The sequence below is a fragment of the Artemia sp. Qi Xiang Cuo genome, chromosome 14 (assembly GCF_049724085.1).
Source record: "Artemia sp. Qi Xiang Cuo chromosome 14, ASM4972408v1, whole genome shotgun sequence".
Classification (NCBI taxonomy): domain Eukaryota; kingdom Metazoa; phylum Arthropoda; class Branchiopoda; order Anostraca; family Artemiidae; genus Artemia; species Artemia sp. Qi Xiang Cuo.
Window position 1 is genome coordinate 13561019 of NC_142807.1, and position 25354 is coordinate 13586372.

Consider the following 25354-nt stretch of genomic DNA (forward strand, 5'->3'; position numbering starts at 1 on the left):
TGTGTGTGTGTGTGTGTGTGTGTGTGTGTGTGTGTGTGTGTGTGTGTGTGTGTGTGTGTGTGTGTGTGTGTGTGTGTGTGTGTGTGTGTGTGTGTGTGTGTGTGTGTGTGTGTGTGTGTGTGTGTGTGTGTGTGTGTGTGTGTGTGTGTGTGTGTGTGTGTGTGTGTGTGTGTGTGTGTGTGTGTGTGTGTGTGTGTGTGTGTGTGTGTGTGTGTGTGTGTGTGTGTGTGTGTGTGTGTGTGTGTGTGTGTGTGTGTGTGTGTGTGTGTGTGTGTGTGTGTGTGTGTGTGTGTGTGTGTGTGTGTGTGTGTGTGTGTGTGTGTGTGTGTGTGTGTGTGTGTGTGTGTGTGTGTGTGTGTGTGTGTGTGTGTGTGTGTGTGTGTGTGTGTGTGTGTGTGTGTGTGTGTGTGTGTGTGTGTGTGTGTGTGTGTGTGTGTGTGTGTGTGTGTGTGTGTGTGTGTGTGTGTGTGTGTGTGTGTGTGTGTGTGTGTGTGTGTGTGTGTGTGTGTGTGTGTGTGTGTGTGTGTGTGTGTGTGTGTGTGTGTGTGTGTGTGTGTGTGTGTGTGTGTGTGTGTGTGTGTGTGTGTGTGTGTGTGTGTGTGTGTGTGTGTGTGTGTGTGTGTGTGTGTGTGTGTGTGTGTGTGTGTGTGTGTGTGTGTGTGTGTGTGTGTGTGTGTGTGTGTGTGTGTGTGTGTGTGTGTGTGTGTGTGTGTGTGTGTGTGTGTGTGTGTGTGTGTGTGTGTGTGTGTGTGTGTGTGTGTGTGTGTGTGTGTGTGTGTGTGTGTGTGTGTGTGTGTGTGTGTGTGTGTGTGTGTGTGTGTGTGTGTGTGTGTGTGTGTGTGTGTGTGTGTGTGTGTGTGTGTGTGTGTGTGTGTGTGTGTGTGTGTGTGTGTGTGTGTGTGTGTGTGTGTGTGTGTGTGTGTGTGTGTGTGTGTGTGTGTGTGTGTGTGTGTGTGTGTGTGTGTGTGTGTGTGTGTGTGTGTGTGTGTGTGTGTGTGTGTGTGTGTGTGTGTGTGTGTGTGTGTGTGTGTGTGTGTGTGTGTGTGTGTGTGTGTGTGTGTGTGTGTGTGTGTGTGTGTGTGTGTGTGTGTGTGTGTGTGTGTGTGTGTGTGTGTGTGTGTGTGTGTGTGTGTGTGTGTGTGTGTGTGTGTGTGTGTGTGTGTGTGTGTGTGTGTGTGTGTGTGTGTGTGTGTGTGTGTGTGTGTGTGTGTGTGTGTGTGTGTGTGTGTGTGTGTGTGTGTGTGTGTGTGTGTGTGTGTGTGTGTGTGTGTGTGTGTGTGTGTGTGTGTGTGTGTGTGTGTGTGTGTGTGTGTGTGTGTGTGTGTGTGTGTGTGTGTGTGTGTGTGTGTGTGTGTGTGTGTGTGTGTGTGTGTGTGTGTGTGTGTGTGTGTGTGTGTGTGTGTGTGTGTGTGTGTGTGTGTGTGTGTGTGTGTGTGTGTGTGTGTGTGTGTGTGTGTGTGTGTGTGTGTGTGTGTGTGTGTGTGTGTGTGTGTGTGTGTGTGTGTGTGTGTGTGTGTGTGTGTGTGTGTGTGTGTGTGTGTGTGTGTGTGTGTGTGTGTGTGTGTGTGTGTGTGTGTGTGTGTGTGTGTGTGTGTGTGTGTGTGTGTGTGTGTGTGTGTGTGTGTGTGTGTGTGTGTGTGTGTGTGTGTGTGTGTGTGTGTGTGTGTGTGTGTGTGTGTGTGTGTGTGTGTGTGTGTGTGTGTGTGTGTGTGTGTGTGTGTGTGTGTGTGTGTGTGTGTGTGTGTGTGTGTGTGTGTGTGTGTGTGTGTGTGTGTGTGTGTGTGTGTGTGTGTGTGTGTGTGTGTGTGTGTGTGTGTGTGTGTGTGTGTGTGTGTGTGTGTGTGTGTGTGTGTGTGTGTGTGTGTGTGTGTGTGTGTGTGTGTGTGTGTGTGTGTGTGTGTGTGTGTGTGTGTGTGTGTGTGTGTGTGTGTGTGTGTGTGTGTGTGTGTGTGTGTGTGTGTGTGTGTGTGTGTGTGTGTGTGTGTGTGTGTGTGTGTGTGTGTGTGTGTGTGTGTGTGTGTGTGTGTGTGTGTGTGTGTGTGTGTGTGTGTGTGTGTGTGTGTGTGTGTGTGTGTGTGTGTGTGTGTGTGTGTGTGTGTGTGTGTGTGTGTGTGTGTGTGTGTGTGTGTGTGTGTGTGTGTGTGTGTGTGTGTGTGTGTGTGTGTGTGTGTGTGTGTGTGTGTGTGTGTGTGTGTGTGTGTGTGTGTGTGTGTGTGTGTGTGTGTGTGTGTGTGTGTGTGTGTGTGTGTGTGTGTGTGTGTGTGTGTGTGTGTGTGTGTGTGTGTGTGTGTGTGTGTGTGTGTGTGTGTGTGTGTGTGTGTGTGTGTGTGTGTGTGTGTGTGTGTGTGTGTGTGTGTGTGTGTGTGTGTGTGTGTGTGTGTGTGTGTGTGTGTGTGTGTGTGTGTGTGTGTGTGTGTGTGTGTGTGTGTGTGTGTGTGTGTGTGTGTGTGTGTGTGTGTGTGTGTGTGTGTGTGTGTGTGTGTGTGTGTGTGTGTGTGTGTGTGTGTGTGTGTGTGTGTGTGTGTGTGTGTGTGTGTGTGTGTGTGTGTGTGTGTGTGTGTGTGTGTGTGTGTGTGTGTGTGTGTGTGTGTGTGTGTGTGTGTGTGTGTGTGTGTGTGTGTGTGTGTGTGTGTGTGTGTGTGTGTGTGTGTGTGTGTGTGTGTGTGTGTGTGTGTGTGTGTGTGTGTGTGTGTGTGTGTGTGTGTGTGTGTGTGTGTGTGTGTGTGTGTGTGTGTGTGTGTGTGTGTGTGTGTGTGTGTGTGTGTGTGTGTGTGTGTGTGTGTGTGTGTGTGTGTGTGTGTGTGTGTGTGTGTGTGTGTGTGTGTGTGTGTGTGTGTGTGTGTGTGTGTGTGTGTGTGTGTGTGTGTGTGTGTGTGTGTGTGTGTGTGTGTGTGTGTGTGTGTGTGTGTGTGTGTGTGTGTGTGTGTGTGTGTGTGTGTGTGTGTGTGTGTGTGTGTGTGTGTGTGTGTGTGTGTGTGTGTGTGTGTGTGTGTGTGTGTGTGTGTGTGTGTGTGTGTGTGTGTGTGTGTGTGTGTGTGTGTGTGTGTGTGTGTGTGTGTGTGTGTGTGTGTGTGTGTGTGTGTGTGTGTGTGTGTGTGTGTGTGTGTGTGTGTGTGTGTGTGTGTGTGTGTGTGTGTGTGTGTGTGTGTGTGTGTGTGTGTGTGTGTGTGTGTGTGTGTGTGTGTGTGTGTGTGTGTGTGTGTGTGTGTGTGTGTGTGTGTGTGTGTGTGTGTGTGTGTGTGTGTGTGTGTGTGTGTGTGTGTGTGTGTGTGTGTGTGTGTGTGTGTGTGTGTGTGTGTGTGTGTGTGTGTGTGTGTGTGTGTGTGTGTGTGTGTGTGTGTGTGTGTGTGTGTGTGTGTGTGTGTGTGTGTGTGTGTGTGTGTGTGTGTGTGTGTGTGTGTGTGTGTGTGTGTGTGTGTGTGTGTGTGTGTGTGTGTGTGTGTGTGTGTGTCTGTGTGTCGGTGGGGGGGTGTGGGGGTGTGTGGGGGGGGGGGGGGGGGTGGGGGGGGGGGTGGGCGGGTGTGGGGGAGTGTGTGGGGGTGCGGGTGAGTGTGCGTGGGAGTGTGTGTGTGTGTGTGAGTATGTATGTGTTATTGAGACTATGTTTGTGTGTGTGTATGTGTGTTTGTTTGTCTATGTGTGAGTTTCTGTGAGTTTGTGTTTGATTTACTTAGTGTTTGTTTGTGTGTGTGAGTGATTGTGTTTGTGTGTATGTGTGTGTGTGTGTTTTTGTCTGTGCCTGTGTCTGTGTCTATGTGTCTGTATGTGTGTATGTGTATATTTCTGTGTGTCATGCAAATTGAATTGTAAGAAAACAATTTTTATATAAAACATGGAAAAAATTTGAAAATTTTTCAGTTCAATAATAAAAACTAAGTAAAGAAAAAAACGTCACTACAAACCTTATTTTTCAAATAAAAAAAATTATAACTGACAAATTTATACAATCTTCATCGACTAATACCCACTAAGTATACAATGAAAAATATATCACTTCCTTCTTATTTATAGCATTCATCATCATCACAATTTTTTTTGTTAGAATCCATGTTAATAGATTAAGTTCAATTCAACTACTGAATAAAAGTGATGGTGCCCGTTTTTTTATAGCGGAACATTAGCTTGAGATAACGGGAGGCTCATTCTGAATGTTGGCACTGCTACTGAAAAATTCCGAGAAATCTCTATCGCAAAACTTGAGATATTCCTTTTGTTATAATCCATGTTAATAAATTAAGTTTAATTCCTCTACTGAATAAAAGCGATGGCGTCCGTTCTTTTATAACGAAACATCCGCTTCAGATAACGGGAGGCCCGTTCTGAATATTGGTACTGTTAGTGAAAAATTCCGAGAAATCCTTATCACAAAACTTAAGATAAGAATGTGTGCTTGAAACGGTTTCCTATGACTGCGTTTTAAGTAACATCACTTCTTTCGGCGAGAAAAAAATTGTTTCCAAGGAAATGATAGATCTCGCAGAGTATATGTGTCGTTAACGGCAGAGAGAGGATATGAGGGATTGGTTACTCCAATATGGCTGCACTTGTTGAATCTTGGGAGAGGCATGTTGTGGAAATCCTGGGAGGGCATGTCTTTAAAACAGGGCATGTCTTTAAAATCCTTGGAGGGCATGTCTTTAAAACAGGGCTGCCTTTAAAACTTTTGATAGGCTGCCTTTAAAACAGGACTGCTTTTAAAACTATTCATAGGGTTGCCTTTGAAACAGGGCTGCCCTGAACCATCTCCACAAGTCAAATTAAGTCCGCATAGAGAAAGTAAGACACGTAAAAAGAATTTCGTATAAGAATTCGGGAAAATTTCCCAGTATAAAATTCCCTCATGAGAGGTCACACCCGAAAAATAATCTCCCGACAGAAAATTCTTCCCGTTGAAAATTCCTCCTCCAAAAAATATTAGTATACTTCCCAAAAACAAATACTATACATCAATGAATATAAATTAATTATACATTTATAATTATCTGAATTTATATACAGTGCTATACATAAATTATAGGCAAATTTTCATAGCTTACAGCTTATTCCCCAGGGGCTGAGGGGGGTCAAATAATCCCCAGACGCATAGTTACTGGACCTTGGATCTATGCAGAACAAAATGGCTATATAAAAAGTTTGATTGGGCGACTTTGGAGGAATTAAGCGGAGTGCGAAGGGGGCATTGAGCCTGCAGTATTTTTGGTCACTTAAAAAGGGCACTAAAACTTTTAAATTTGGTTTGAATGAGCTCTCTCCTGGTATTCTAGGACGATTGGCCCGATACAATCATCCCTGGAGAAAACGAAAAAAAAACAAACAATTACTTGCATCTATGATCTTCCTTCTGGCCAAAAATAAAAGATTCCAAATTTTTGCAGATGGAAGCTTGTAACCTGCAGGGTTGCAACTTGTGTTTTGAGTATAGGAGGAAGGATATAAGGAATATGCTGAATAATTGTCCAGTGTGCTGACAAATACTGGCACATAAGCTAAATCAAACTGAAAACATAAGCTAAATTCCAAGGTGAACTTTGAACTTTGGGGGGGGGGGGGTACCCCTCTCCTCTTAGCTGTGCCCCTGGAAACGTTTGCAATAGGGCTCTTTGATAATGCTGAATCTGACGATGAGGTTTTCATTAAGATTTATCAACTTTTTGGGGTTTCCTTCCTCCCTCTTTGTCAAAAATCACGAAAATTTACTCAGACTCGTAGCTTTTGATGGAATGAGCATCAGCAAAGCCAATTCTTCTTGATGTAGTGCTATTGATGTCAAAATTCTGTTTTTTTAGAGTTTCGATAGTAAAAAGCCGAGTCGCTCCTTACTTACAGTTCGTTACCTCCAGCTGTTTGATTCTAAATAGTGAGTGATTTTTAATCACTCTGTACACTTTCATGCAAGTGTACAGTAAATAATAGATTTCCTCTTGGCATATCTGAAATTTGAATGAAATCTTTTCAACGAGATTTTGCTGGAATATCTTTCCTAGCTGAACATTAAAACGTGGCATTTCGTGGTTCTTACATGTTTGAAAATCTCTAAAGTAAAATAATCTAATCTACTTCGATTATTAACAAATCCAAAAAAAAATTGACAAAAAAGAATGCATTGAGAGTATTAAAAACGTGACCGACAGCAACTAGACGAAAATATTGAGGTTCTGTGAAAGTGAATCAAATGATTTATTAGTCTGGTCAAATGAACGGGTTCAAGCTATTGTGCTAAAGGTTCGGCTAGTTTTTATTTGCTCTTCTGTTTATTATCCTTTTCTTCATCATTTTGGGTTATTATTCTTTTCTTCCATAAAAAGGGCTCCTTAAATCCCCTTCTCTGTTTTTAATTTGTATTTTCTAAACATGACAAATCAGTCTCAAAATATATGTCTTTATTAGAAGATGCATAGAACTGTCAAGACAGAGCCATTTGGGGCAAATAGGTCTTTTTAGGTGTCATTTGAGGCCTTTAATTGGACTCTGGCTAAGATGATCACATTGATTGATCAAAGCCTAAAGGTGTAACTTTTTGGGGATTCCTTCCTCCCTCTTTGTCAAAAATCAGGCAAATTTTCTCAGACTCGTAGCTTTTGATGGAATGAGCATCAGCAAAGCCAATTCTTCTTGATGTAGTGCTATTGATGTCAAAATTCTGTTTTTTTAGAGTTTCGATAGTAAAAAGCCGAGTCGCTCCTTACTTACAGTTCGTTACCACCAGCTGTTTGATTCTAAATAGTGAGTGATTTTCAATCACACTGTACACTTTCATGCAAGTGTACAGTAAACAACAGATTTCCTCTTGGCATATCTGAAATTTGAATGAAATCTTTTCAACGAGATTTTGCTGGAATATCTTTCCTAGCTAAACATTAAAACGTGGCATTTCGTGGTTCTTACATGTTTGAAAATCTCTAAAGTAAAATAATCTAATCTACTTCGATTATTAACAAATCCAAAAAAAATTTACAAAAAAGAATGCATTGAGAGTATTAAAAACGTGACCGACAGCAACTAGACGAAAATATAGAGGTTCTGTGAAAGTGAATCAAATGATTTATTAGTCTGGTCAAATGAACGGGTTCAAGCTATTGTGCTAAAGGTTCGGCTAGTTTTTATTTGCTCTTCTGTTTATTATCCTTTTCTTCATCATTTTGGGTTATTATTCTTTTCTTCCATAAAAAGGGCTCCTTAAATCCCCTTCTCTGTTTTTAATTTGTATTTTCTAAACATGACAAATCAGTCTCAAAATATATGTCTTTAATAGAAGATGCATAGAACTGTCAAGACAGAGCCATTTGGGGCAAATAGGTCTTTTTAGGTGTCATTTGAGGCCTTTAATTGGACTCTGGCTAAGATGATCACATTGATTGATCAAGGCCTAAAGGTGTAAATTAGCACACCCCAAGTTTTTCTCCTTCTGTTAAAATTTACCATCAAAACACGTATTTTATGTATTTACAATTAAGTATTTTTGTGAGTCATATAAAAATGACTAACATATCAGTCAAAAATGTATCTGCTCCGAAATATATCTAGTCAAAAATGGCTAAGTATCTCTTTAGCTGTTGAAGAAATTTTGAAAATTACTAGTGTTAGTTTTTTGTAAAATTATCTTTAAATATGCTTCTTCATTTTTCAGGCAATGGCCCCATTTTTCAATACGGCCATACATCAATATTATGTTGATGCTTTCCCGTGTTCGGTAGATGATATGCAACAGGAATATTTCCCTGCTGTGGTAGATGATTTGAGTGAGCCTATCAACAGTAAGAGTCTAAGGGAGGATAGCACCAGAAATAGAGTAAATAACTCAATTCAAGGACAATTGCTAAACCTGGATGTTATCAACGGCAAAATTAAGGGAGCAATTTCTGATGTTCAGACTCAAGAAGACGAGCTTAATCATATTCCATTTATTCAACCTGAAATGAAGGATAGAAAGCCTGGACAGCTCGTAAATTTGGATATGTTCAAAGAAAAAACAAAACAAGCTAATTTTAACACGCAGATTAAAAGTAGCAACATGATAAACATTCCAGTCAGTATGGGTAAAACTGATTGGAATTACACTATTCAAAGTCATGTAAGAAATTTAGATTCCGATTTTTACAATGATGAGCAGACACTTCTCTGGAATAACGAAATAAATATTCCAGTGAATATAATATCACTTGATACGACAAACACGATACCTAGCCAGCTTCTGAATATGGATGTTACAATTGGCATGGAAGAATCAATTAAGGCCAACCTACAAAAAGATGACTTTGATAATATTCTTAATCCGGTGATTATAAATGATCCGTCTGATATTCTTCGTCATAGGAAAGAGTTAAAGAAGCAGCAAAACAGAGAAGCTGCAAAGCGATTTAGGAAGAAGTCAATTGAATTAAGTAAGAACATGAAAAATGAAATTTCACGACTACAAAAAGAAGTGGAAAGACTAGGAAAAGAAAACGAAAGTGTCAAGGAAATTAAAAAGGAAGTTCAAAATAAGGCTGACAGTATGAAGAAACTTGAAACGGAGAACAAGATGTTACGTAAGGAAAATGTATCACTTAAGGCTTTACTTATGATACCATACTCTGGTTAAAATTTCAGCATTATTTTTGCTTTATTACCATTCGAAATGGTATAACTGCATGTTGGATGCCACAACCACTTAACTCTCTTATACAATGGTTACACGGTGCCGAATTTATTTTTCAGATTCACATTATTTCGAAGCAATTTATAGCGGTTTCTCGCGCATTAATTCTAGTACAAACTTATATTCCAAAAAAATAATGGTGAATATTTTCAGCTTCAAATATACTAAGAAGAATAAACATCATCGCAATCGTGAAAATCTGCGATATTGTAGATTATGGATGTAGATGTGCACATTTCTTTTTTTTGCATTAATGTAGAAGTATTGAGATAAATATGAATTAATACAGATTTTTTTTATAGATTTAATCATAGGACTTAACTCTTAAACTCTATTTGGCGAAGGTTAAAAAACTATGAAAAATATATTGGTTCGGTTATTTGTGACTAGTTTAGCGTATAGCGTGGAAAAAACACACGGAAGCTAAGACTAAAATGTTGTATTATCTAGTAGATCCTCTACATAACATGAGTGGCAGATCCAGAACATTAGTTTTATATCCAACACCCAAAAAGGAAAATGGACACCTCTTAAAAAATATTTTTCCTTTAAGGTGACATGTATTTTGTTGTTATGTTATCCGATGTAGAACCGTATGTATTTTGCAATCCCTGTGTTTTGGAATTTCACCTTCCTAAGAGGTGAAATCCACCCACCTGTTCAGTCACTGATGAATGGTATTTTTACCTATAACTAAAGGCAGTTCTCCAGATCCGTCTCTTGAACCGTCACTTGTCAAGACCGGTTTTCTCATTCTTTTACTATAATATGCATCAGCCTTTTTCTAGTTCTTTGTCCTTCAGAAAATTCTAACACCCAGTTAGATTGGTTGAAATTTTCTGTTCCTGGTACTATGCTACTTGGGAAATCCCAGCGTATTGAAAAAAGTTGGAACCATGAGAGGCTTACCAAAGTCGAAGCAAAACAATTGTTTCCAATGCTCACCAGAAGAGGGTTTAGCTTTAAAGCAGCTTCAGCTGTCAGAAGACTGTTGGATATCCCTTCATTATTTATAATAGTCACATCTCGGGTGAGATACTACCAATAAGGTGATTTCTCCACTTAAGGATTCACATAAGGTTTCTTGTCTATTTACTTGGAATCTTCGACCCGTAGAACATGGAATTTCAATGTTATACCATTAGACCATACACACTAGTTGGTAGTTGCTTCATTAAGGAAGAGAGAGATGGGATGGTAGAAAGTCACATAAGTAAAATTTAGTCACTTCTTTGGCTATTTTCCATAACTAGTTGGGATCGGTCATTGCAGCACCAAACAGCCTAAGTCCAACACAACTGCACTTCTTCCTCCTCAATCCTAGTCTATTAAAAGCTTCACTCTTCATCCCCTCCCATGCACCCCCCTTTCCTTTAAGTCATTCCTTGTGACCTCTTCTCATTCAACTCTGGGATGACCTGCTTTTATTTTAGTCTGAGGCGGATGGCCAGAAAGCACCATGTCTTTCAATCTGTCATCCTGCCCTATCATTGACCCCACCTTTCAATTTTCGTAAAGCGTGTTATTTGACATGGGGCCAGTTGAACAAGTGCCTAAAAATATTTTAAACCATCCTTTGGAAAATATTTAATACATTTTTCTCTGTCTTTTGAAGTATCCACGTTGCAAGATCATATTTGACTACTGTAACTTCAAATTTTCTCATCTTAGTTTCCGGGAACAATTTTCTATTCTTTCAAACTTTTTTCAACTGTAAAATAACCCACTGGGCTTTGAGGCTGTGGAAATACGAAAGGCGTTAAGTGACATTTTCCAAAAATTCCAAAGAAGCAAAACACTGTCTTGGAAAATATTCTTTCATATCTCCATGCGTTAGTCCTCCATATCCATTATGCTTTTCTTGCGATGTCACAATGGACCTTACGTGAGAATTTTCGTGGCAGTGGAAGAATCGTGCACTTGCCGCGTTTTGGTCAGCAAAATGGATCGAAATTTGACACGTTTTGAGTGGATTATAAGATTGAGAATATCTCGAGAAAAAAGTGGATGCTTGCATTCTTATTAAACAAATTAATAGGGTATGTCTTATTTTAGTAGAATCGATATGTAACTCATTTTGTGACTGATACGTCACTCAATGCCTTTCGTATTTCCACAGCAACTTGGCTATTCTACCTTTTTTATTCTCAGTACATCCACCAACCTTATTAACAATACTACCCAGGTAAGTGAAGTTTTTCCATTGCATCAATCTTCTTATTACACAACAACACCTTCACTTATTCGTAGTCTAAATGACTTAGTCTTCTTAGGAAGACAGTGACAACTTTTGAAGATTTAATCGGGTTCCAAACTCCCCCAACTTTTGAGAAGTCCCAGTCCAATTATACGAATCTTGATTTTAAGTGCTTCAGTCTCAACATTGACAGAGTTTGGTGAGCCCGCCCACAATAATGATATTATTAATATAGTAGCTCCAAGGACATTGTCTGATTGAAGACTTCAACTCGCGCTGTTTTTACCTCTTTTGTAGAATTTTCCAACCCCTTTAATTCTTCGGGGAACTTTTTTCATAAGTGTCAAAAATTTATAGCAAGAAAATTGTAAGGTCCTTATTAATAAAGGACTTTGTCTCATCCCGAACGAGTACCTAATCGACAGTAGATTTCGTTGTTTCCAGCCACAAGTAATGAGGCCAAGACTAAAAATGTCTTTTTTGTATAGTTTTCTAACTTTAATGGTTTTAAAATAGAAAGTATTTTTAAATCCTTTTCAAAAAATGTACAATCACGTCAACAAGGAGACTCACATGATAACGCGTATTTCTTAGTTTTACTTAGAGATTTGTGTTTTTTACTACACCAATAATATCTAATAGCTTTACTGAGTAAGACATTAGAGTCTAGCAGAATTAGGGGGCAGATTTTGCCTGACATTCTGGAATAAAACCTTGCAGAGAGGAGGCATTAGAAGTGCCAAGTTCTTAGATTTTCTTTGTCGTTTGCTGACAGTGGCTTCTGTTTTTGCCACAGGCGATAATGAAATCAACCCGGTCTTTATTTTTAAACATGTCTCTTTGTTTCATCAAAAATGTGACAAATTGGTTCGACTTTATGTATGAAACCCCCTGATCTTTATTTTTGTATTATTCAACAAAGCTAAAAATTATCTCTATGATTTAATGGATTTATATTTGAATGAATAACGACTGTAGTTTTCGTATTTGCTTGGTGGCTCCTGTGGGAAAAACTTCCCTCCTTCAAATCATTTTACGGTTATCGGTTCTTTAGCAAGATTATACATCAAACCATGCGAGTTTGGAAAATTACATGATTTAGCATATGAAGTCGAAATAAAGAAAAAGTTTCAGCAACGCGGAAAATATTTTGTTTTTTCACTAATAACTACGTTTTTGAAGAATATTTTAGTGTTTCTAACTGTAATGATGTAGTCAAAGCATAACGAAAGCTTTGATAATTCTAATTTTAAGATGTATGGTCTATACAATTTTAACCTGAATATCCTGTGGATATTGCTGAACTTGTATGAAGAAGCACTTAATCACCTCTACAAGAAATATTGCACAATATGAGTTGAAACTTCTAGTGCTACAGAAAGTCAAGGGCACTTAGCTGAGTTTCAAGATTCTTAGATCTAACTCTTTTTCTGAAGGTATGCGTCTCCGTTTGACAGATTTTGTAAGTCCGCTATGCTTGTCTGTGATTACAACATTTCAACAGTAGTCTGACTGTTATGCTTGGCTGAATGGCCGTATTTCCAACAATACTGTCTACGAAAAGTGTAGTTCAATTCCACTTTCCAGGGCTATAATGAGAAAAAAGGTTGAAATGGCTAAAGCTCGTTCTGCGGAAGAAGGATGACAGATTGCCGATGATTGTCCTTCTCGGTCAACCGTATCAGGCTAAACGGACAGCAGGTTGTCCGCGGTTGGGGTGGAAAGAGTCATAAAGAAAGATTTGAGGAACATTAGAACTTTCTTGGAGGGTGTAAAGAGCTTAAAAAATGGATTTCTAACAAAATATTTGGCTAGAATTGAAACAGGTCCAAAAAATCCCTTTTTTTTGTGAAACTGTGATTTGTTTTTGAATATTTGAGAAATGGGTATTTCTTGGGAAGGTATAAAAAGGGAAGGTTTGAATAGATTAAGAGGGATGAAGAGTTTGCGTAGCTGTGTTGGCCTCAGGCGGCATGGTGATGCGGTGGGTACTTCGTAGTAGTACTTGTCTGCGAATTTTTATCGAAGGATACTTATTGTTTGGGATTTGATGCGCTCGAAACATAAGTCAACTATGTTCCGGAGACTTGATTTCCCATTCTGTATTGACAGTTTACAGATTGAATACCAGAAACTTGGCAGAAACGATACTCTGACAGATTGGCAAATTTTTATGAACAGAAGCGCGCTTTGAAAGTGTACCTTTTTCGTTTGCACTGACATTTTTGTCTGAAAACTTTGACAACTATAGATGCAAGTTTAAATCATCTAGACGTGGATCTTTAAGAAAATGGAAACCAAGTACAATTTTGCCATAGATAGAGGGGGAACTTTCACCGATATTTACGTGAGGTGCCCTGATGGAAAAGAAAGAACTATAAAGCTACTATCTGTTGACCCTGAAAATTACAGTGATGCTCCCACAGAAGGTATTAGAAGAATTTTGGAAGAGGTAAGTCTCTCTTCCAAAAACAGTAGCCTAGGCATAATGGCTACAAACTTTTGCAATTTTGTAGGTATAACAATCTAGTTATAACCAGTACGGGGTAAATATTTACCAAATCATATTATTGAGTTACAACTAAAGTGAATAGACCTATACCTCTTGATGCCTTTTTTATGCTCTTTACAAATATAATAATCATTTTTGTTGGAAATGAATTTTAGCCCCCACCTCTATATATATCAATTCAGGGTATATATTTGCATATTAGGGGGATAGGGGGAAAGTTTAAACTTACCTCTCATTTACTTCAGAAATAAAATTACCCCACCCCCCCTAATGTGCAAATAGCCTAGCCTATATACCCTGAATTGGTATATATAGGGGTGGGGGCTAAAATTCATTTCCGACAAAAATGATTATTATATTCATAAAGACCATAAAAAAGGCATCAAGTGATATATTCACTTTAGTTGTAACTCAATATTGTGATTTGGTAAATATTTACCAAATCATGCAAATTTTATTTCTGATGTAAATGGTAGGTAAGTTTAAACTTTACCCCCACCCCCCTAATGTGCAAATATATACCCTGAATTGGTATATAGGGGTGGGGGTAAAATTCATTTCTGACAAAAATGATTATTATATTTGGAAAGAGCATAAAAAAGGCATCCAGTGGTATATTCAGTTTATTTTTAAGTCAATAAGATATTTACTAAAAAATTTACCAGCACAACTTTTAAACCTAAAAGACTTCTTTTTGGGAAAGACCACCCTTCTTTAGCATTCTGGAAAAATAGCAATGGGTTTTTGGACCATCCCTATTTTACTAGGCTACAGCATGGTGCAATGTGATGGCAGTAAAAAGAACTGCCTTCTTGGTAAAATTTCTACCAATAATTTGTCAGCAAAAATTAAAAATGTAGTCTCTGTTTTAACAAGCAATTGAAAAGAAAAAATTATATTTAATATTTGTCATTTATAGAATAAATATCAATCAATAAAAGTTACATTTTTAGAATCAGAAGAAAATTAGCTTTCTGTTAATATGTGATAAAACTGAAACACAAAAAGGATATACACATAAAAATAGGATAATTGGCACTTCCAAAAAGAGGTCCTTGTAGGTAAGTCAATAAATTAATAATTTTAAGTGTTTGATCTTAAATAATTTTACTAAAACCATATTAATGTATAAGATAAGATAAGGGTTTATTCCAAAAACAACACAAGACAAAAAAACAAATGACCTTCCATAAGCTAACACTTGTTTGGAAGTATTTACCCTCTTAAAATTAACACTTATAATAACATAATAAAGAGAAAGAAGAGAAAAAGAAAAAAAGAAGAAAAAATGAAAATCCTACACTCACTCAGCTCCTGGTTGCAAAAAAACAAAAATCAATACTTCACATACTCCAAAATTTCCTGCCTCCATCCCATAAATAATAAATAAACAAAAAAAAAAATATATATATATAGGAAAAACAGGTTCTGGGCAAACCTGAGAGTGACTCAACTATACCACCCTTTAAACAAATTCATACCTATGGAGACAAAGGGTTTTAAGGTCCCGACGGAATTTGCATAGATTTGCTGACCTTTTTAAAGAAACAGGCAAATTATTCCAGACAACTGGCCCCACATGACGAATTGAAAATAGCAATTTAGTACTAGTAACTTGAGGTGTCCATATATCTCTAGCATGACGAGTAGGATAATTATGTACATCATCACCAGAAATAAATAAATTTAAAGAATTTAAAAAACACTTGGGAACCAAATTAGAAAAATATTTAAACATAAATAACCCATGGTAAAATTTTCCAAGACCTGACACAGGGATAATATTTAACTGTACATATTGGGATCTCACCAAGGTTCTCCAATTATCTCCAGACAACACTCGCAGTGCCATATTTTGTATCACATGTAACTGCTGCAAATGCACTGAAAATGTGCTAGACCACATATACTCGTGCAATATACTAAATATGGGTGAACTAACGAAAAATAAATCAATCTCAAAACAGAATCCTGGAAAATATTTTTTAACTTTCTTATCATTCCAACATTTCTTGCAATAATAAAAGAAACATTATTTTTAAAACTAAGGCATTCATCCACAATAACACCAAGGTATTGTATAGTATTTGTACACTTAATTACATAATTCTCCATTTGCAAATCCACAACCCAAGGGTAAAAATTTGATGATCTACCATATATAATAAAACCTGATTTACTATGGTTTAACAAAAGCTTATTCACTCTCATCTACTTATCTATACCTAACATACCTCTTCTCATTATCTCTATTAAATCAGATTCAGTCTTTGCTGCAGCAGTAAAATGGGTATCATCTGCAAAACTAGGAATAATCACCCAACAATTAGAATGTGCACTATCTAACAAATCCAAAACAGAAAATCATAAGTCGTTAATATAAACCAAGAATAAAAGCAGACCTAAAACAGAACCCTGTGGAACACCATAATCAACAATTCTTTCACCATTCTTTCTATAGCTTAGGGTATTAGCTTTTCTCTGGTATATACCATTCTTCTCAATTCCTCTTTGGTAACAAAATGTGAGGGTTTTAGTCTTACATAATTTTACTTAATTGGATACTGGTTTTTTACCCTATTATGTAGGTAGACTCCAGGATAAAAATTTGAGACAAACTTTCCAGGAACAGTTGGATACTAAAGTGAAGATTTTAAAATTTGACAATGTAGGAGATGCTTGGAATAATTGGCACTGTTCAATTAGCTATAAGACATGCAAGAAGTGAAGTTTGGTTAATGCTAATGAAATAAAACAAAATATGATAAAAATATAATGATTTAGAAACAAATTTTGGCTATATATTTGCACATTAGGAGGGAGGGGGTTAAGCATAGCATGTATTAAATATGTAACCTAACGTAGGTACCTCCCCCCCCCCTAAACCCACAAAAAATAAAAGTTTTAAATATTGTAAACACAGTGAGAAACTACTGTTTGCAATCCAATTCTCTGTTGAAAGAACCTGTTTGACCAGTTTCTCTTATCATCTATCTTGTTTGTCTTGTAGCTAATAGGACAATACTTAATAATCTTAGAAAAACAGTTTGTGAAGTTGCTGATGGTGTCTTAGGGAAGAAAGTTAAGACTGTTGCCAGAAATATTAGTGAAAACGCTTTATGTTTAATAGAGAGAAGAAGGGGACTATACAAGAATTATCTGAGTGATAGATCATATGAAAACAAAAGGAATGTGAAGAAAGTAGAGAAAGTATAAAAATATCAACTAAGTAGGTGTGAAGTGTAGGCCATGGATAAAATTTCCAAGGATCTGGAAGATGCAGCTAGACAGCATAATAGTAAAATATTGTACTGGCATGTTAATAAACTGAGAGAGAGTAGTCAATCTGGACTTGTCCCAGTGAAAGATAGGAATATGGTCACAGTTACTGATAAGGAGAAAGTTAAAAAGAGATGGGCAGAACATTTTGAGAAATTTCTAAACTGAGATAGAGTTGCAGGAAAAGCTATAGAGGAAAATGAAAAAGTTTGTGACACCTTGGATGTGATTAATATTTGGTTTGTGAGGAAGAATTAGCAATAATACTAGAAAGATTAAAAAATAATTAAGCTCCAGGTGCTGATAGTGTGGTAGATAAGTTTCTTAAATTTGGTGGCTCTGAGGTTAGAAATAAGTTACTGAAGATTATGAATTTGATTTTTGAAAAAGGGGAAGTACCTAAGAATTTTAGGAAAACCATAATTAAGCCACTGTATAAGAAAGGTGATTAGAGTGAGTGTGGTAATTATCAAGATATTTGTTAGGTCTCTATAGGTAGCAAATTACTTAGTAATATGATAGTTTTTAGACTGAGTGATGTTGTAGACAAATTTTTAAGAGAAGCAGTGCAGTTTTAGGAAAGGCAGAGGATATACTGACCAAATTTTCATTCTTAGGTTAATAATTGAGAAGTTCCTGAGTTGTCAAACACCTTTGGTCCTCAGTTTTATAGATTATGAGCAAGCATTTGATTCTGTTGATAGAAGAGCTTTAGCAAAGGTCTTATCCTTGTATGGTATACCAGACAAATACATTAAAGTGATTAGTGCTATGTATGAGAATAACACTGCTGAGGTTAAGGTAGGAAATGAGGTTAGCAGTTGGTTTTGTATTAAATCAGGAGTTGTGTTCTATCCCCTTATATATGGATTATTTTGATGGACTTTGTCTTAAGGGGCACAGGAAAGGCAATAGGATACCATGGAATCAAATGGGGTGGAAAAACTATCCTGAACTTAGATTATGCTGATGATTCAAGCATCCTAGATGAAAGTGTGAGCAAAATGAATTAACTTTTAGAGGTTTTGCAAGTTTAGGTGCTAGAATAGGTTTGGAAATTAATGTTACAAAGAGTAAGTCATTAAGGCTAGGAATAAGTGAAGATGAAAAAGTGATGTTGAGTAACAAAAATATTGATCAGATGTGCAGCTTCACTTAGCTTGGTAATATTATTAGTAAAGATGGTGGGAGCTGTAAAGATGTTAAAAGTAGAATAGCCAAGGATCAGGGTGTTTTTTTTTTCACAGTTAAAAAATTTTGAAAGAATCGTAAAGTGAGTATGCAAACCCAGATTAGGATTTTGGAAGCTACAGTGATGACAGTGGTCAAGTATGGTTCTGAAGCATGGGCACTCCAAAAAGCAGATGAAGATTTGCTAGATGTTTTCCAGAGAAATTGCTAATGGATTTTTCTAGGTACCTGGATGACTAACCATACTTCAAACAGTAGGCCGTACAAAAATGCTTTCTAGGGCTAGAATGAAAGAAAGGTTGAGATGGCTATGGCACGTTGTGCTGGTGAAGGATGACGGATTGTCAAAGGTTGTCCTTTTCAGCCAACTGTCTGAGGCTAAACAGAGAGTGGGTTGTCCTAGTCTGGCGTGGGACAATGTCATAAAGAAAGATTTAAAGGAAATGGGAACTTCCTGGGAGGGTGTAAAAAGGGAGGCTTTGCATAGATTGGGATGGAGGAGGAGAGTGCGTAGCTGTGGCTTGGTGATGTGGTGAGTAGTTAGTAGCAGTAGTAGTAAGTCTCTTAAGAATCTGTTTACTCCTTGCTATCTTGAAAGGTAGTTGAGTTAGGTAAACAAAACTTTCAGTAATGAATACAGGAGACAAAAATATACTCCAGGAAGGTATTGCCAAGCTACTATGTCAACCCTTTCCAGATTGCTAAGGCTTAAGAACCTATTGGAATTTTGACAAAACAACATTATAATTAATTTTTAGTCTCTTCTTCTCTCATTTAATGTGAATATGCAATTCCTGTTATTTGAGTAGAATATTAAGCAATATCAATGTTTTTTTCCCAAAATGAGAAATATATTTGCAGATCTTTGAAACCTTATAAATTGGGATTAAGCAAAATTGTCATGCTGAAAATGCATTTCTTAAACTTCATTTAAGCAGAAGATCTACTTTGCAATGTTTCACTTTTGTAACACAGTGATTTTAGAGGTCATCAAAGGTAAGTGCTCTATAGAGAGAGAGAATGAGTGGAGGTATGTGCTTCAAATTATATTAGGCCCAGGAGATTATTTATGCTCTGGATTCATTCCTGAGATTTTCACTCACCTAAATCACATACTATCCAAGATAGCAAAAAGCTCCTTAACTATAATTTAAATGAAAGGTTCATTATTGAATTTTCAGACTAGCCAATGTTTCTCCATTTTTTTTTTTTTTTTTTTTACAAGCTATGGTATTTTAAAGCTATTTTCCTAATCTTTTACCATTTTAAGGCTGAGAATATTGCTAAGTTCAATAGCAGATACTAGCCAGCCCAAAAAGATTTTTGGTACAACTCTTGTGCCTGACATCTTCTGAACTAAACAATAGGCCAAGTGTAGTAACAAAAAAAGGCAGGCCAAAAATTTAGGCTGCACAATTCCATTATTTATGTAGTGATGAGGTGAATATAGTACTTGAGGCCTTATTCTGTGCTCTTCCCAAATATAAAATTGCTTCACATGCAAATCTAATTTGTAGCTCTTAGGTAGATTCAAAAGTGTGACCTAATTTCTATCTCCAAGCCTGTTCAACTGCATTGCCAAAGGTTTTTTTTTCCTTTTTTTTATTTAATTTATTCATTTCTTTTCAGTTTCACAGGTCTGTATAATTGAAGTAGTGTGCTATTTAATTTGTTTTTGATAAAATTCTAGTTTCCTTAGGATAAAAATCTTGATATGGCTTAAAATTCTATTGTATCAGGAATTGCATTTCCAAAAACCAAAGCCAATTATTGAATTGAATTCAGGTTTTATGCCTTTTGTCAATCGTAGCTATTGGACTTTTAAGCTATGCTGAACAAAATGGTTGTGAAAATTTATAGGATATCTTTGGGGAAATAAGGGGCATAGAAAGAGATAGATCCAATCACTTTTGAATCTTAAACAGGGCACTAGAACTTTCAATATTAAATTGAATGAACCCCTTCTAAGGTTTCTGCTATAACTCTTTCCATACAAAATGCCTTGGTGAAAAAAAAATAATACATAGAGGTCACTTAGCTCTTTACACAGGTAGCGCCATAGTGCTTCATATAATTTAGTGAGGATTGAACGAGACACAAGATTCAAATCAAAATTTCGAAATTGTATTTACATTTTCAAGTGTCGGGACTCCCTCCAAATATCAAGATTCTCCTATTTTTTTTCATATAATTGGCCTGGTTCATAAAATATCCCCCCTTCTCAAAAACAAACTTGTATGAACGTGTCTGCTTAGGTTCATTGATAAAGAAGAGTATCCTGACCTTAATATTTAGCGTTTTTTATAACCGTCAAAAACATGCTTAGTCCTGTTAAAATTAATGAAAAAAAATCTAAATTTTTGACTGTGAGCAATAACCAGCTATGTCTTAAGTAAAAACCTTCTTTGTTTAAGGAAACTGGAGTCTCCTATCCAAGAGGTGTTCCTGTAGAGACATCAAAAATAGGTTGGATCCGTATGGGTACAACAGTTGCAACAAACGCTCTTCTTGAAAGAAAAGGGGAAAAAATGGCCCTTGTAATCACTGATGGATTTGAAGACCTTTTGTATATTGGTAACCAGTCACGACCAAAGATCTTTGATTTGGTATGTTTTCTTTTCCTTTATTGAAACTTGTTTTTAATAATTAATTTATACAAGTGAGGTTTCTCTTTGTGTAATAAGCTAATTATGAATCAGTTAAAATCTGTGTACCTTTAACAATCTTTGAAGGGTTTATTTTTTTTCTTTTTTTTAATCATATTTTCAATTGTTGTATTATCCACATAAAGTTTCGCTTATTATACAATGGAGATAAATTGACTATGGAGACAATGGAGATAAATTGACTATGAATCACATACACTCCCTTCTGAGACTGAACAAATTTTAAATAGGAAAAACATTTCAGTAAATATTCTATTTTCGCCTGGACCTAAAGTTTTAATATAGTAACGTTTGTTTAAACCTTCGTGTCAAAAACTTCAAACGATATGTTTCACATTTTCATCTAAATTGTCACTAAAAGTTACTTAAAAGTTATTTTGAGTAATAAGGTAAAATATTAATTTTGAAACCTCTCAAATTCAATTCGATATTGTGAAAAGCAGAAATTTTCAAGCATTAAAGTCTTGTTCAGAGGAAAATCTTTGTAAAAAATTTAGGTGACCCAGTTGACCGTTTTTTGAAATGAGAGATAATTATTTTTTTTTGTTCTTTGTTTTTTCTCTGACGTCTTTTTTCCCACTCAAGTCGTTATCACTACTGACCTAACTGACCTGATCACTCACTGACCTAAGTAAAATTATTACTTTATTTGGTAGAAGTCACTGACTGGAAGTCAGCTCACTGGAACGCCAAAAAGCCTGAGACAAACATAGCTTTCGACGTTCCTCCTCCTGCCCCAATCTATTCAAAGCTTCACTCGGCACCCTCTCCCATGGAATTTCAATTTCAGCTGCATATATTTTTGGTAATAAATATAAAATTACCACCTATTGTCTTATTTCTTGCCAAGTGACACAATAAATTTCAATTTGAACTTCAATTCCAATTTAAACTGAAAACATTTTAGTTAATCAATGTAAAATTGCCATCTATTGTCCCATTTCTTGCCAAAAGACACAATAAATTTCAATTTGAACTTCAATTCCAATTTAAACTGAAAACATTTTAGTTAATCAATGTAAAATTGCCATCTATTGTCCCATTTCTTGCCAAAAGACACAATAAATTTCAATGAAACTTTATTTCAACTGTAATTGCAACTCCATTTCCAATTTTAACTCGATACACTGTGGTTAATCAGTAAAAAATTACCATCTATTGTTTTATTTCTTGCCAAATGACTGGACAAGTTTCAACTTCATTCCATCTGCATGCATTGTAGTTAATCAATGTACAATTACCATCTTATTTCTTGCCAAACGACATTATACATTTCAACTGCATTCCACCTGCAATTATTCCTTTACCTTGCCAAACGATACCATAAACTTCAACTTCAATTGCATACATTGTAGTTGGTTCTTGGCATTTACCCCCCCCCTGGAAAATAAGGCTTTCCAAATTTGAGAATTTTATTTGAGTTTTTTTTCCGTATGGGGAAGGAACTTGGGTACTTGTGTATAATGTGCCACTCTGTCAAGTTTGCGCTGCATAAAACTCGAGAACAAACCGGTTTTTTGTTAGTTTCTTTCAGCTTAGCACGAGACAAGATAAATACAAGTGACAGAATAGATGGGAAATATATTATTTTGGCTATATATTTGCACATAAGGGGGGGGGGGGGTAAAGTATTTGGACTGTTTGAAGTCCGAAAACAATTCTTACTTCATAATATGCAGAATAATTGTAACTAACACATTTTGCATGCAGACCCGCAATATTTACCCCCCTAATGTGCAAATATGTAGCCCAAATCTGTTTTTAAAGTAACAAAGAAGCCAGAAACCAAATCCCCCCCCCCAAACGAAAGTCTTGGATACGGTCCTGAGGATTACCAGCCTCCCATCGTCTCTTTCTTTGAGCTAATTCTGTATTTATCTGAAGATTCTTTTAAAACGACTGCTAAAACACAAGAGCCGTTAAACTTGAATCAGGATTTCTTTTAGACACTGTAGTCAGTAACAACTCATCCGGTAGCGATTGACTGAAAAGCAGGCTAAATCTTAGAAAAGAGCACTGGAAGTTTCAATTTCCAATTGACTGAGCCCCCTCCAAAGCTTATTCAACCACCCCTTCCATATGAAGTGATTCTGGGAAAAATAAACGAACAAATATTAGCCTAATATATTTAACCCTTACGTGTTTTTTCTATAGGTAATGCAATACGAATGCCCCTGACTTAAACGTGAGCACAGAAATTACAATTTCCCTTCTAATGAAAATCCGGAATTATCCAAGAAGAAAATAGGGGGGAATTCTCCGTGAGATAGGGTGGGTATTCCGTGGGGTGTATTTTCAGGGAGGGGGGGGGTAAACGCCGGCTCCATGGGAAAAAAGGCATGAATACAAGATTTCTCTAAGATGTGAAATCTAAAATAAAAATGAGGATATTGGTTCTACTTTGGCCCGCCATGTTGTTGAAAATCCAGATCACGTTGTTCTTTTTGATGAGGCAAATTTAGTATTTGAAGTAAACTGCTTCCTATTTTCTTTTAGGAAGGCAATTGAAATTTAAAAAAAAATCCATAAATTTCTTTAAATAGAGATAGGGGATATATTCCTATAGACCCTATTTAATTTAACTTAAAAATAAAGCTATAACTTAGATTCCAATAATATTTTTCTCCAGTTAAATTTAAGATCATCTCAGCACACTTTTAACGAAAATTAGGTCAGTAGACAAGATAAGTCACTAAGCAGAGAATTCTTTCCCAATTTAATTGGCGAATAGTCTTTCATTTATTCTGGCTTAGTTTTTTTTTTTTTTTATTCAGTCTTTCTTCTGCTCAGTTAGAGTTAATTCAAAAGGTTAGTTTTCCTTCTTTTTTTTGAGTACTGAAAACGACTGGGCGGAACTCCCTGACAAAATATATGCCTCTATCATTTTCGCTTTTTTTTTTTTTGTCTGCTGGCTGAAATTTTTCTCGGCTATTTAATGTTATTTTTTTTTATTGCTTGTCATATGTCAATCCTGCTTGTAGCCCTTTCTGTCTTTAACAGTTCAGAGAACTAATGTTATTTTATTTCAACTAACATTTCACTATTTTAATATTATAATTACCTGTACTATAATACACTTTATTGTTCTGATAACAAGACACATAAGTCAGACAGACGGCCTTTTAAACCGGGATACACAGCAATACACAAAACAAAATCATATTCAATCCTTTTCTGCCAGCCTCTTCGGGCACTTGTGCTCTGTAAAATATGTAAGATACCGGTAAAATACGTAAAATACCGGTAAAATGGGTAAAATACGTAAATTACACAAAATACTTAAATTACGTAAAATAGGTAAAATACTAATTTTACGGGGGGTTCGTAAAATTACGGTAAAATACGTAAAATACTCAATTTTATTGTGACCAAATTTACCAGTTACAACACTATTTTAACTGCATTTTAACTGCATACATTGTAGTTAATTAATGTAAAGTTAACACTTATTGCCTTATTTCTTTCCAAATGACATCATAAATGTCATCTTTAAGTGTATTCCAACCGCAATTTCAACTTCATTTCCACTTCCAGCTGCATATGTTGTGATTATTCAATAAAAATTATTCATCTTTTGTCTTATTTCTTGCTAAGCGACACTTTAAATTTCAACTTTGACTGCATTTCAACTGCAATTTCAACTTCAATTCCAATTTCAACTACATACATTGCAGTTAATGAATATAAAAATAACTACTTTTTGTCTTACTTCCTGCCAAACGAAGCCAAAAACCTTAACTGCATACTTTGTAGTTAATATAAAATTACAACATGTTTTCTTATTTCATGTCATATGATAACATCAACTTCACCTTCAACTGCATTTCAACTGTAATTTTGAATTCATTTTGAAATGCTCATATTGTAGTTAATCAATACAAAATTATAACTTCTTGCCTTATTTTTTGCCAAATTACACAAGAAGTTTCTACTTTAACTGCATTCAAGTTGTAACTTCAACCTCAATTCCAATTTCAGCTGCATACATGGTAGCTAATCAATATAAAATTACCACCTATTTTTTCTTATAAAAGATCTAAAGCCTAACTGCCGTATTATTATTGTTAAGATGAGGATGGACCCACTATCCCTGGATCGAGGCTCAGACCTTAAAGGCCATTGCCTCCAGACCCCAAAAACTATGCTTTGTGGTGGGAGGGGGGGGCAAAAGGAATGCTAGCATTGGATGCCGACAAAAGGATTATTTCCCAGCAAAATCATTAATTTTATGTTAATTATTTTTTTTTTATCCAGTTGCTTTTGTGCGTTCAAGAGAGTTGCTCAAATTGTTTATATCTACGCTGTTGTGCGTTTAACTGAACCTTTGTGTAACTCAACTCCGTGCAACTGAACCCATGTAACTGAATTCTCGTACATCTGAACCCAGGTGCAACTAAATACCCGGTTAACTGAAGCCTCTTGCAACTAAACCCCATCAAACTACTACTACTACTACTAACAACTTACTGCAGCACCAAGCCGCCTGGGGCCAACACATCTAGGTACGCTCCTCCTCCATCCCAGTCTATTCAAAGCCTCCCTCTTTACACCCTCCGAGGAAGGTTTCATTTCCCTTAAAATTTTCCTTACGACATCCTCCCACCGCAACCGGGGACGACCTACTTGTCAGCCTAAACGAATGGCCGAAAAAGACAATCTTTGGCAATCTTCCTTCTTTAATCCGCAGAATGTGCCCTAGCCATCTCAATCTTTCTCTCATTGTAGCCCTAGGAAACAGGATTTAATTACATTTGTCGTACATCCTACTGTTTGAGATACAGTCAGTCAGTCGGCTACCCAAAACAATCCGTAGGCAATTTCTCTGGAAAACATCTAGCAAATCTTTCTCCGTTTTTCGGAGCACTCACGCT

General features: G+C 36.7%; 2 protein-coding genes across 3 annotated transcripts in view; both read left to right on the forward strand.

The window, feature by feature from the left end:
- Nucleotides 1-8946, forward strand: part of LOC148944164 (uncharacterized) — a 29439-nt gene extending 20493 nt beyond the window's left edge. For both annotated transcript variants that reach the window (XM_089100162.1, XM_089100164.1), the window contains exon 2: nt 7628-8946. In XM_089100162.1, coding sequence (XP_088956288.1) covers nt 7631-8581 — 951 coding nt within the window. In that variant the 5' untranslated portion in view covers nt 7628-7630 and the 3' untranslated portion in view covers nt 8582-8946. The remainder of the gene's footprint in view (nt 1-7627) is intronic.
- A 4095-nt stretch (nt 8947-13041) lies between these two features.
- Nucleotides 13042-24834, forward strand: LOC148944165 (5-oxoprolinase-like). Its single transcript, XM_089099843.1, has 3 exons — nt 13042-13287; nt 20232-20423; nt 24757-24834. The coding sequence occupies exons 1-3, from the start codon at nt 13126-13128 to the stop codon at nt 24832-24834; spliced, it is 432 nt and encodes a 143-aa protein (XP_088955969.1). The 5' UTR covers nt 13042-13125.
- Nucleotides 24835-25354: the final 520 nt, after the last annotated feature.